General features: G+C 40.4%; 2 protein-coding genes across 2 annotated transcripts in view; one reads left to right on the top strand and one right to left on the bottom strand.

Moving 5' to 3' along the window:
• Positions 1-2,368, top strand: part of tmem70 (transmembrane protein 70) — a 7,716-nt gene extending 5,348 nt beyond the window's left edge. The window contains exon 3 of the mRNA XM_008304438.1: positions 1,732-2,368. Coding sequence (XP_008302660.1) covers positions 1,732-2,177 — 446 coding nt within the window. The 3' untranslated portion in view covers positions 2,178-2,368. The remainder of the gene's footprint in view (positions 1-1,731) is intronic.
• A 4,928-nt stretch (positions 2,369-7,296) lies between these two features.
• On the bottom strand, positions 7,297-10,429 carry LOC103374361 (E3 ubiquitin-protein ligase TRIM39-like). Its single transcript, XM_008304439.1, has 2 exons — positions 10,320-10,429; positions 7,297-10,086 (listed from the first exon to the last, which is right to left on the bottom strand). The coding sequence occupies exon 2, from the start codon at positions 10,066-10,068 to the stop codon at positions 8,422-8,424; it is 1,647 nt and encodes a 548-aa protein (XP_008302661.1). The 5' UTR covers positions 10,069-10,086; positions 10,320-10,429; the 3' UTR covers positions 7,297-8,421.
• Between the last annotated feature and the right edge of the window lie 1,013 nt (positions 10,430-11,442).

Below are 11,442 nucleotides of genomic sequence, written 5' to 3' on the forward strand. Positions count from 1 at the left end.
TGCAATGCAGGCCACCAGATGTCACTGTGTCAGCTGGTGGCTACAAGTTGTAGTGGCAGCTTCATTCATAAATAGATACTTGTAAGATATGAATGAATTGAGATTAGTTTACCCATCCTGGATGTCTTTTCAAAACACATCAACTTACCACACCACCAGAATATCACCAGTACTGCCTACCAGTGTCTTTTCTGTTAGATACTTCTATTTCATGAGTTTAGCATTGAATACCTAAAAGGAGTTGTGTCTATCCTGAAGGCAGAGCAAAATTGTAAATAAAATAATGATATTACAATAGGGATCTTAGCCAGTATCAGGGTTGTTTCAAGCAGGAGTCAGCAACCCGTGGCTCCGGAGCTGCATGTGGCTCTTTCATAACTCTGCTGCCGCTCCTTGTGACTTTGGAAAATAAACACTGAGTCTTAAATTTTAATTTATTTTATTTTAGTTCATTATTTTTTAAAAATGTAATTCCAAATTTGAAGATTATGATGATCTTGTAACATTAAAATAAAATACGTTTCATTTTTTGTCGCTCAAAATATGCGTCACCCGAAGGCACAGGCAGTGTTGCCAACTTAGCGACTTTCTCGCTAAATCTGACGACTTTCCAAACCCTCCTGGCAATGTTTTTTGGTCAAGAAGGACAAGCAACAAATCTAGCAACGCTGTATGGTGTTATTGGAGACTTTTCTGATATTTTGAGACTCTGACGTGACAACACGTATCGTTGTGCAGTTACTGTCCTCAGCCAGCAGTGATGCTGTCGTGAGCTCCTCCCGTCCCAAAGCGCTCACAGGTGGTCAGGAGTCTGGTCAGCAGTCCCAGCTGCAGTCAGCAGGACAACCAGACGTCATTTTTACTCTGCTGCCGGTGGATAATTTAAGTTCGACTTTTTACTTCATATATACAAGTAGGATTCAAATAGAGTCGGCTGGGATAGGCTCCAGGCTCCCCGCGACTGTAGTGAGGATTAAGTGGTGTATACATAATGGATGGATGGATTCAAATAGACATTGAGTACTTTTTTGAAAGCACCCTTCAACCTGGCATCTTTTTATTCTGAGTTCAAAATGGTTTTGTTGCATGGAGAAATACATTTTTGCTTTCTCTGTAGCAGTTCATTGATTTTATAGATGCAACACACTATAGTTTTTTATACATAGCATAAAGGTTAAAAAATGATATATGCAGTGTTATCTTCATTTTAGATGTCAAAAATGGTTTTATGGTTCCTGGTGTTTTCTGTTCTGTGTGAAACGGCTCCTTTGAGTGTTCAAGGTTGCCGACCCCTGGTATAGAGGGACAAATGATTAATGCTCTGATTTTTGCTATTAATGATATATATATATATAATGATATATTAATGATATATATATCCACACTAACTTTTTCATTTAGATAGTAGAACTGACTGTCTTCTGTGTTGTGCTGTTGCACTGACATTAGCATATAGAAGTAAACAACATTACTAGAATGCAAAATAAAACCAGTAAAGTTCTTAAAAGGCATTAAATCATCCCAAATATGTACACTTTGTAGGGGATTCACTGTTGTGTGTAACAAAGTTTTTTAATAATGGTTTTTAAAAAACAACAAAAAACATGGCTACACCAACATAAACACCTGTCAAGTTTTCCCTTCATCTGTCACCTGTCTCTTCCTCCCCCTGCTCTAGATATACCGTTCTGTAAAAACCTGACATTCTTTGTGAATCTTGTGTTTTTTCAGGGGTGAAGTTTTTTTCTTACAGCACCACTGGGGCCAGCCTCGTCATCATGCCACAAATCCTCCTGAAAAGTGGATTAGGAGTCGAGAGCCTTGCCCTCCAGGTCGCTTTCTGCGTAGTTATCGGCTTCTTTACTTTCCTCACTCCCGTCCTTCTCCACCTCATGACCAAAAACTATGTGGTCCGCCTGTACCACGACGACGCCAGAGACACTTACACTGCCATCACCTACAGTTTCTTCCTCACTGAAAAAAAGTCTGTGTTCCACCAGAGGCAGGTCAGGATTCCAGGTATCAGCAAGATGTTCACCACTTTCTATGCTGGCAATGTCGGATTCCTGGTAAACCCGGACTTGTTCCCCATCCCACATGACTACAACCATCTAATGGGTTATGATAAGCCCTTCAGCTTTAGCACAGATGACATGGACCAACCTGACAAGAGCTGAAAGACTGACTGTGAACGTGCTGAATATGAGAATGCTAGTATACCTCCAACTCCAAACTGGACATACACGCTGCTTTTACCTGGTGGAAACAACATGGCAAACAAAAAAATTCTTCCCTAGAAGTCCAGATGTTTTTTGTCAATAAATTGATGGTTATTTAGTGTTAATAAATTATGACTTTATTACCATGACATGTTTTGTTGGTCTCAGATGATGTGTCATCACCACTCACATTCACAAGGTACAAAAGTGCTGTCACTTGTAGACGTGACGCACATTTTATTCATAATTATCCATTTTTAAATATTCAGTTATTTGTCACGACTGTCAGGCAGTGCTGGATATCATTCAACAATAATTATGTTCTTATGTGCAGCAACTGATATGATGCCAGTACAAATGCCAACACAATGGAATTATCTGTAAGTGACAAAAAATAGTTCCTTTTTAATTTAACAAAAGTAGGCAAATACTTAACACAAGCTGTTGTAAAATGCTGCAAGGTGGTGCAGTTGGTTAGCACTGTTGCCTCGCAGCAAGAAGGTCGCCGGTTTGTGTGTCCCCCCCCCCCCGACCTTAGTGAGGATTAAGCGGTGTGTATGGATGTTGTAAAATAATTATGACCTCTACCATTCTCAGAGCAGGGTTGTTGGGCCAGCCAATCATAGCAGGATAAAAGGATAAGAGAAAAGTGTGAATCTGAGCAAGCATTGATTGAGGTGGTGACACAGACACTAAGTGTTGATTAGATTCCAATGATGTGAAACATCTTTACCAAGCACAAGTTCAAATGAAGATTGATACTGAACAGGATCTCAGAGTCTAGATGCTGGTGATGGGGGAGCAGATGCAGCAGCTGGCTAATGAGGGGAGGCTCCCTGGACACCCAGGAGGTGTAGGTGGGGAGGAGGTTGGTTATGCAATAGGTCTAAAAGACAGAACTGCAGTCGTTTGTAAAAAACAGCAACTGATTGGTTTAGAGAATCCAGACACAAAGATGATTGGTCCTGTATAGTGATGTTGATATCTCACAGCACCTGATGGTCCAAGTAAAACACTTTGCATTTAACTTGAACAGTTTCTGTTTAAGTTTGTGGCTGTATTATTTGGCTGTGCTTTAAATGTGAGAAATGTGGTGCATTTGAAAGATGAAGATAGAGGATACGACAAAGCTGAGTAAAGCCCTGTGCAAATCACTAAAGCATTAAATGAAGTTGTAACAAGGCTGAAAAAAAGTTGTATTTTCAAGCTATCCAGTAACTCAAGCATGTTACATTCACGTGATGTATCTTCTGAATCACACACCGTGCTGTACATTTAGACACACGTCATTGCCTTTGTTTTGTATAGTTTAATGACCTTGGTTTTGTTGTCATTATGTCCATCCATGGTTGCCTAGAATACATATATGCCGCTTATAGCTGGATTTTAATGTGCCTTACATTAGCATGTTGAAATTCACATCACAGATTCCAACTACCTGTTTTTAGATGGTGTCTTTTTCATCTTCAAAGCCAATCTGGTAGCTAGCATGCTTAATTTGTTATTTTACTGATCCAAGAGCTGCATCTTGATCCTAACACAATGGTAGATAACGCAAAAGTCAAACAAAACGACCACTCACCATGCGGTCACTGAAAGTGAAAAGTGACTGTAAAATGAGTCTTTGTATCTAACAGATCTTTGGCATGCATTATAAGCTAGACATCACAAAGCAGAACAGGTTTAAGGTAAAACATGTGTTTTTGTTCTTTTTTAAAAGTTAAATAAATGTAGCAGTTGCTTTCAGAACGGTACCTCTGTCATTGGCTGTGAACCATCAGCTTATAATTGGATACCACCTGTGGTCTTCAAATATCAATAAACCAATGCTGGATGTCTCAGATGTATGCATTGTCCCATTAGAACCTTTGAAGGAAGATCAGTCTCAAACTTTTAAAAAGAGAGATCCTGATCCATCTGAACTGCAGCTTGCAAAAATGTTTGGAGCAAGGGAATAAACTGCAGGGCAGGTATAGTTGTTGCCCAAGAGTCGGAAGTTGGTTTGCCTGAGTTTGGGGAAATTTATCTGATGTGCTTTTGCAACACAAATTGTTTTTTGTTTTGAAACTGCTGTATGGATGATGAACATCCTGGGACACTTAATGAGAGCCTCAACTTCCTGAACCCAAGGCTTAGGGTTAAAGTTTGACCAAGTTGCAGAGGTTCTCATGAAGCATCCATGTTTACCAGAAATAGAGCTTTAGCCACTGACAAAAGGGAATGGAAGATCATTCTCAGATACAAGTTGTTCAACTCGTGCACTCATCTTGTGAAAGCAGGACGTCCTGAAGTACCTGAAAATGTGTCACTGTGAATCTAGGGAATGCAAGGAGTAACAAAAGCTGAAATTTAAAATAGGTAAAAGGAAGAGGAATTGACTAAAGTAACAACATATATTTATTTACAATCAAAGTCAAGATAACAGTAAATGAAAGTGAGCTTCTTCCCAAAAAGTGAGGAGGCTGGTCTGCCAGGTCAGAGAATGCACATGCCTGGCTGAACTGAGAGCAAAGACCATCTCACAGCTCACTAACATGGCCCACTGGCAACCGTGAGTAGGGCACCCAGGTTTTGAAAGCCCTCATTACTGCACAGCCACAGGTGCCCTTGGCCCTCACACACAGACTGCTTCACAGGTTGTGTAACCTTGAGAGAGGGAGAGAAAAGAACACACCCACAAAACCTACCCACACACACACTCAGCACTGATGACTGTCACACCTCTAAAGCATAAACTAGACGGGAATCATTGTCCTGACTTTGATATTAAGAAACTAAAGCGTGGTGAAATAGCTTGCATTAAGAAGACAAGAAATAACTTTTGATTTTCCTATGATCAAAAATGTACAAGAGTGATGTCAGCTCTCGTAAATGCAATAGAGATAAGTAGGAATTAGAAGTTCTGGTGTAATAAATGTTGCGTGTATGTCAGATGACCATGCCATCAACAAATGCTCTTAAGTTGCTTCAGATCAAGGAAGAGTTCAACTTGACCTACTCTCTGCAAAAAATTGTAAATCTGCAAAAGGTGCAATTCTGCTTTGATGATATTTTGATAAGAAAGCCAAGTGGTAGCTTTAAGGTCTGTACTCTGAACTTGTATTTTAGTATTTTATTAGTAAATTATTGACTGGCATGTCAATCTTCATCACTGTTTTGAAGTAATATACAGTGTGACGCTCAGCTTCCTCCCTTCATAGTAGAGCTGGAAACCACTATCTGATCTGCCCACATGGGGGAGACAGCGTGCCTTTATTAAAAATGTTTATATTGGCACATATTAAATCAGTTTCATTCAGTTTTATTTATATAGTGCCAATTCACAACACATATCTCATAGCACCTAACTTAGTTAGGTTAAGTGCTATCCAGCGCATCAGAGGTTGAGTCAAATATAAATTATCTAGAAAAAACAGTCATCATGAATAAATATACTAATTTAAAAAACACAGAAAATAGCAAGCTTTTTATTTATTTTTATTTTTCTTAGCAATACAGGGAACTTCAGTCTATATACATATTTATTTATATGTTAACATCTTATCACAAGAATAAGCAGAACGTTGAGCAGCTTTGTCGTCTGTGAAAATAGACTTTTGTATGTGAAACAGAATAATGACATTCATTTCTATCAGGCACCAACAACGGATTTTTTCTAATTTCTACGTCATACAGCGTCCCACCGTCATGGTTCTACATAATCTCCTCTACAGAATTAAGAGAAGCAATAATGGTGAGATACACATAAAAACACAACTTCATGATACACTTTTCCTAAATATAATGGATAGTATAAAAATGATTATATCAAATGATGAAAGATCTTGATAGCAGTCCCCTGGATTACATAATTTTTTGACCGTTAAAACTTCTCAGAGACAGTATGGGATTCTGAGTATAGTGTCAGGTAGTGAATGTGTTCTCTACCTCTGGGATTCTTATTTGTGGGATCCTTCCTATTAGCACTTTTCAATTTAATTTATTGATAGAACATTGAAAGAACAGTGTTACCGAATCACATTCAAAACCTGAACTCAGAAAGAATAAGTCATGGTTCAAACCTCAGCGATCACAGCATATGCACTATGCTACACTATACAATTATTTTGCAATGCTGCTAATTATACTGCACGAACATAAATAGTTACAGCCCATGGAAATAAAAAAATAAAATAATACATTATAGAAATGTTCTCTGGCTGCAAGGTGGCTCAGTGGCTAACATCGTTGTCTCGCAGCAAGGTCACCGGTTCACGTCCCGGTGGGGACACCAGGATCTTGCTGCATGGAGTTTGCATGTTCTCCCCGTGCAGCGTGGGTTCTCTCCGGGTTCTCCAGCTTCCTCCCACAGTCCAAAAACATGCTGAGGTTAGTTGGTGATTCTAAATTGTAGCTGTGAATGTGAGTGTGCTTGGTTGTCTGTCTCTAAGTGTAGCCCTGTGATAGACTGGTGACCTGTCCAGGGTGTCCCCTGCCTTCACCCTAAGCCAGCTGGGATAGACTCCAGCCCCCCGTGACCCTAGTGAGGATTAAGCGGTGTATAGATAATGGATGGATGGATTATATGTATGAGATGTAGTTCAACAATATAACAATGCAGAACACTGTACGATAAAATATACAATGTGAAAGATTTAATTTAGCTTCTTTTAGTTGCACTAATGAATGACTTTGAAGACACATTGTTGATTACATGCATTTAGGGGAAGCCTGCCTCAGCTGATTCATACTGTAGTGACCCTGCAGTTTATGTTGCACTGTTACTAGACAGGTTCATTGTTGTGCTGTTACTGAAGGCAGTTTGTGTGTATGTGTATGCGAATGTGTGGGGACGAGGAAGAGAGGGGGCGGAGGAACGTGAGATGGATGTGAGCGTGCGGGTGCACTTGTGGAGTGAGAACGCGCGTGAATGTGACCTGAGAGTTACCGAGACGCATAGGCTTAGGTTTGGTGTTCTTTTTTGGTGTGGTTACGACCGACAGTAACTGTGTTCTAGTTTTGTTGAGCATTAAAGAACGCAACAACGTTGACAGCGTCTCCTGCCTCTTTCTTCGTCCAGCCGGACGTTACAATACTGTAGTAGTCCCTCATTTATAATGTTGGAATTATCATTAAAAAAAATAAATAAATAAACCACATTCAGATGATATCATAAGATTGCAACATACAGAGTGAAACACACCAAATATGTTGGCAGTGCAATTTAAAATACATTGTCACTGAATGGAATGCACAGCAAGTGTAACATACATCTACAAGCATCTCAGAGCAACAATCATCAAATGCATCAGTTATACTGAATAATATGATTAAACATCAACTTATGGTGCATGATGACATGAGTCATCATTCTTTTCTTGGGACCTTCCACTGTACTGAGGAAAAGTTACAAATACAATTCTCTCCTCAAAAGTATAACAAAAATGTGATGTTAGTGATAAAGGTTAGATCCCGATCAATCAGAGAATCATTTATAATTCTAAGTAATTAATGAAGTTACCATTTTGTTGTCCATTCATTCATTATCTATACACTGTTTAATCCTCTGTGGGGTGGCTTGAGCCTATCCCATCCAACTTAAGATGAAGTCAGGGTACATCCTGGACAAGCTGCCAGTCCGTCACAGGGCCACACACAGACACACAACCAAGCACACTCACATTCCTCGTCCTGATTTGGTTTTGCACTAACATTGTACCATAAAGTAAATTTCATGTTTTGAACCCATATCAGACAGAACTGCCTCATAAAAATGAAGCTTATAAGGTACCAATTGCTGGTGTCATTATTCTGTACATTTTAGAATGTGCAATTAAAATTGACCTCACAAGGGTAAGTTAAGGCAAAAAACACATATGCAGTGTGACTGTGATAGGAAGCTTCACTGGTCCATGTTAGGCAAATCAAGAGGATAACTTGCAAAGTAAATTATGAGCAGAACATTTTTTCCTGTTTGTTTTCCCCTGTGTTTCTGTGCTAGGCCCCTGTGGAAGTGTATCAACACAAAAAGGGAAGTTGCTGCAAACTATCTCTGGAGGATCTGCTCTTGATTTAAGGGGGTTACACTGCTTACATTAGAAGCGCGAAAGGGATCTTGGAGCAGACAGTACGAACAAGGGGCATAATGAAGGCAAGCAGCGACTGGGGGGTTGATCCTTTGACTTCCTCTTTTAAAACTACAAAAGTCATTTCACAGAAAAGTCTAATCAGTGTGGTTGACAGGTAAAATTATCAGAGGATCAGAGTTCGCACCACCATGATTAAGACCAGGACTGAAGAAAGGGAAGAGTTTCTCAGTGAAACAACAATCAGTGAAGGAGGAGAGATGGACTGCTTCATCTACATCATAAAAAGAGACCAGTCCCTCCTCATAACTCACAAAAACTCCCACCCTCTGTGGCCTCAAGTTCAGACTGAGACTGACAACCGGACTGCTCAGAGCTAGATACTCACTTCCATTCCTCAAACCCACAGCCCAGTAGCCATTCACAGGGCTTAGTGGGATTATTCCCTTCCTGTTCACTGACTCTTTGGCTACTCCTAGAGTCCAGTCTGTCTTCCCTGTAACCTGAACCTCATAGTAAAATCTTCCAGAAGAGAAACTCTGCTGTGCCAACACATTGTTGTAAAGAGAAAATCTCTCTTCGTTGTCTGGCAGGTCCCTCCTTACCTCACCACACCTAACTTGCTTCCCATCATCAGACAGGATGAGCCAGGGATTAGCTGTGTTAGGTTCAAGAATCAGATCTACAGCATAATGTTGGACCCTCCTCAGTCTGGCTACACGAAGCAGCTGCTCCTTCTCTCTGCCAAGTGTCTCCTCCAGCTTAGCTACAGCTTCCACCACTGTCCCCTCATATAGCGGTGGACAGACACTGACCGTTGTCCAGTTCTTGGTGTGCAGGGCAGTGCTTGTGCTTGTGAAGTTTTGGAGGAGGTGAAGATGGTCCTCAGTGCATGAGAGCTGCTGCACCTCAGCACTTCTCTTTATCAGTACAGAGATTTCTTGCTCCAGCTCTGTGATGTAGCGGTCTGCTTCGTCCTCTGTCCTCTTCTGCCTCTCTTCAATCATCTCAATGAGCTCGTTCAGATCTCTCTCTGCAGTCTGCATCAGAATGGTGAAGATCCGAACACCGTTTGCAATCTCTGTCTCTGCGTCTTTCTTACTGTGTATTTTCAACAGTTTAATCCTCTGACACCTAAGCTGTCTGTGCTGGATCATCTGCTGGATGTTAGCCTCTGCCTGCTCCAGCTCAGCCTTCTTTTCTTCATATTCATCTTTCAGAGAAGCAATGTTGTGTGACACATGTTCTGTAACGGTGCACTGTGAGCACACACATGTCTGGTCAGTCTTACAGAACAGCTCCAGTGGTTTTTTGTGCTTCGTACACACCCTCCCTTCCATGTTCTCCACAGGATTTGTCAGCAAATGTGTTCTCAAGCGATCAGATGTCTGATGAGGATCCAGATGAATAACGCAGTAGGACGCGAAACAGGTCAGGCATGATTTCACAGCCCTAAGTTTGGTTCCAGTGCAGACGTCACAGGGGATTTCTCCTGGTTTGGCAACTTGCATCTCTGAGACATCGCTTCCTTTCTGTTTCACCGACTGCTTGAACTCAGCAGCCATCTCAGAAATGAAAGTATTGACAGGCAGTTCAGGTCGTGTTGTAAATTGTTTTTTACACATGGGACACTGGCATCGAGCACTGTTAACATTCCAGTGTTGTGTAATGCAGTTTTTGCAGAAGTTGTGTCCACATGGTATCGTGACAGGATCAGTAAAAACATCCAGACAGATGCAGCATAGAAACTGCTCTTCAGACAGCACACAGCTGGTTGCTGACATCCTGATTCACCGAGAACACTAGTAAAAAGTAAAGTGAAAGTAAAAGTGAATGAATCTTCGACACAGTATAATATTATAACATATGTTTTAAATTACTGGTATACTTGAAACACTAATTAGATATTTACAATAGTCTTCATGTAAACATGTAAAGTATATTGTCTAGTATGGTGGTGTCAGTACGTGTGTGTGTGGGTGAGTCATGTGTGTGTTAATGGTGATGTTTAACAGGTAACTATAACTGATCCTACCGTGTGAGTTGAAGAAATGCTGAAGGAGAAAAGCCTGATGATCTTAATGAAGTCTTAATGCCCAAATACAGAAACTCATGTTGGTTGCAGTTCAGCAGTTGCCCCGAGCTACTCTGGGTTATAAACAAGGAAGTATCTGAATTACTCCCCCTCTATTCAGTGCTGCTCCACCTCCTGCTACTGAACTGTGTGTGTGTGTGTGTGTGTGTGTGTGTGTGTGTGTGTGTCCTACCATATTAAAGAACTTGGATTGTTTTTAGCTTCCTGCTTGTAACGAAAATAAATTTTATAGGTTTTCTGTTCTTGTTTTATACACTCTGAGACATTGTCGTAAAATGGTACATTTCTGTTTTGAACAGACGATTGTGACTGTATCTTTTAACTTGAGCTTTTAGATAAAGAGTTTAATACATGAGACTTAACTACACTAGTTTCTGTGATATTGTAATTAAAAAGGGACCTTTCTGACTTGAGTGTTGACTTGCTGACCTTGTACATTCTTTGGTTTTAACTTCTTGGCTGTCTGGATTTGCAGTCTTTGAGGTGTTCTGCTTATTCATATTTCCATACTTGCTTTTCAAACTAATGATCTCGTCTTTCAGTTCTTAATTTCTCTTTGTTTCTTTTCAGTTTAATTGAATTGAATTCAATTTTATTTAGATTACACAAATTTACAGCATATGTCATCAAGGTATACACCTTACAAATTTTGAAGCTGATTTTGGGTGCCCCATGAGCAAGCAGTCAGCAATGATGGGAAGGAACCAAGATAAGATAAGACAAGATAAGACTTAATTCATCACCATAGGGGAAATTCAGGCATTGCAACAGCACAAGACAGTGGCACACAAAGAATACAATAGTGATTGCCTCACTGTCCTTTGAGATGAAGGCCCTCTTCTTGATGTTAAGAAGGCTTTTAGTCTCCTTATTAATCCATGGCTTATTGTTTGGAAAGCAGTAAAACCTTTTTGGATGTTACAATGGTGTCCTCACAGAACTGTATGTAGTCCGTTATGCAGGGAGAGACCCTCAGTGTCCTTACCATGGTCCTCCTGAACCAGCTCCCAGTCTGTGACATTGAAGCACTCCTGGAGGGCCTCCTCGGTGTCCCGAGACCAGA

Source organism: Stegastes partitus, unplaced genomic scaffold, assembly GCF_000690725.1.
Source record: "Stegastes partitus isolate 25-593 unplaced genomic scaffold, Stegastes_partitus-1.0.2 Scaffold2221, whole genome shotgun sequence".
Taxonomy (NCBI): Eukaryota; Metazoa; Chordata; class Actinopteri; family Pomacentridae; genus Stegastes; species Stegastes partitus.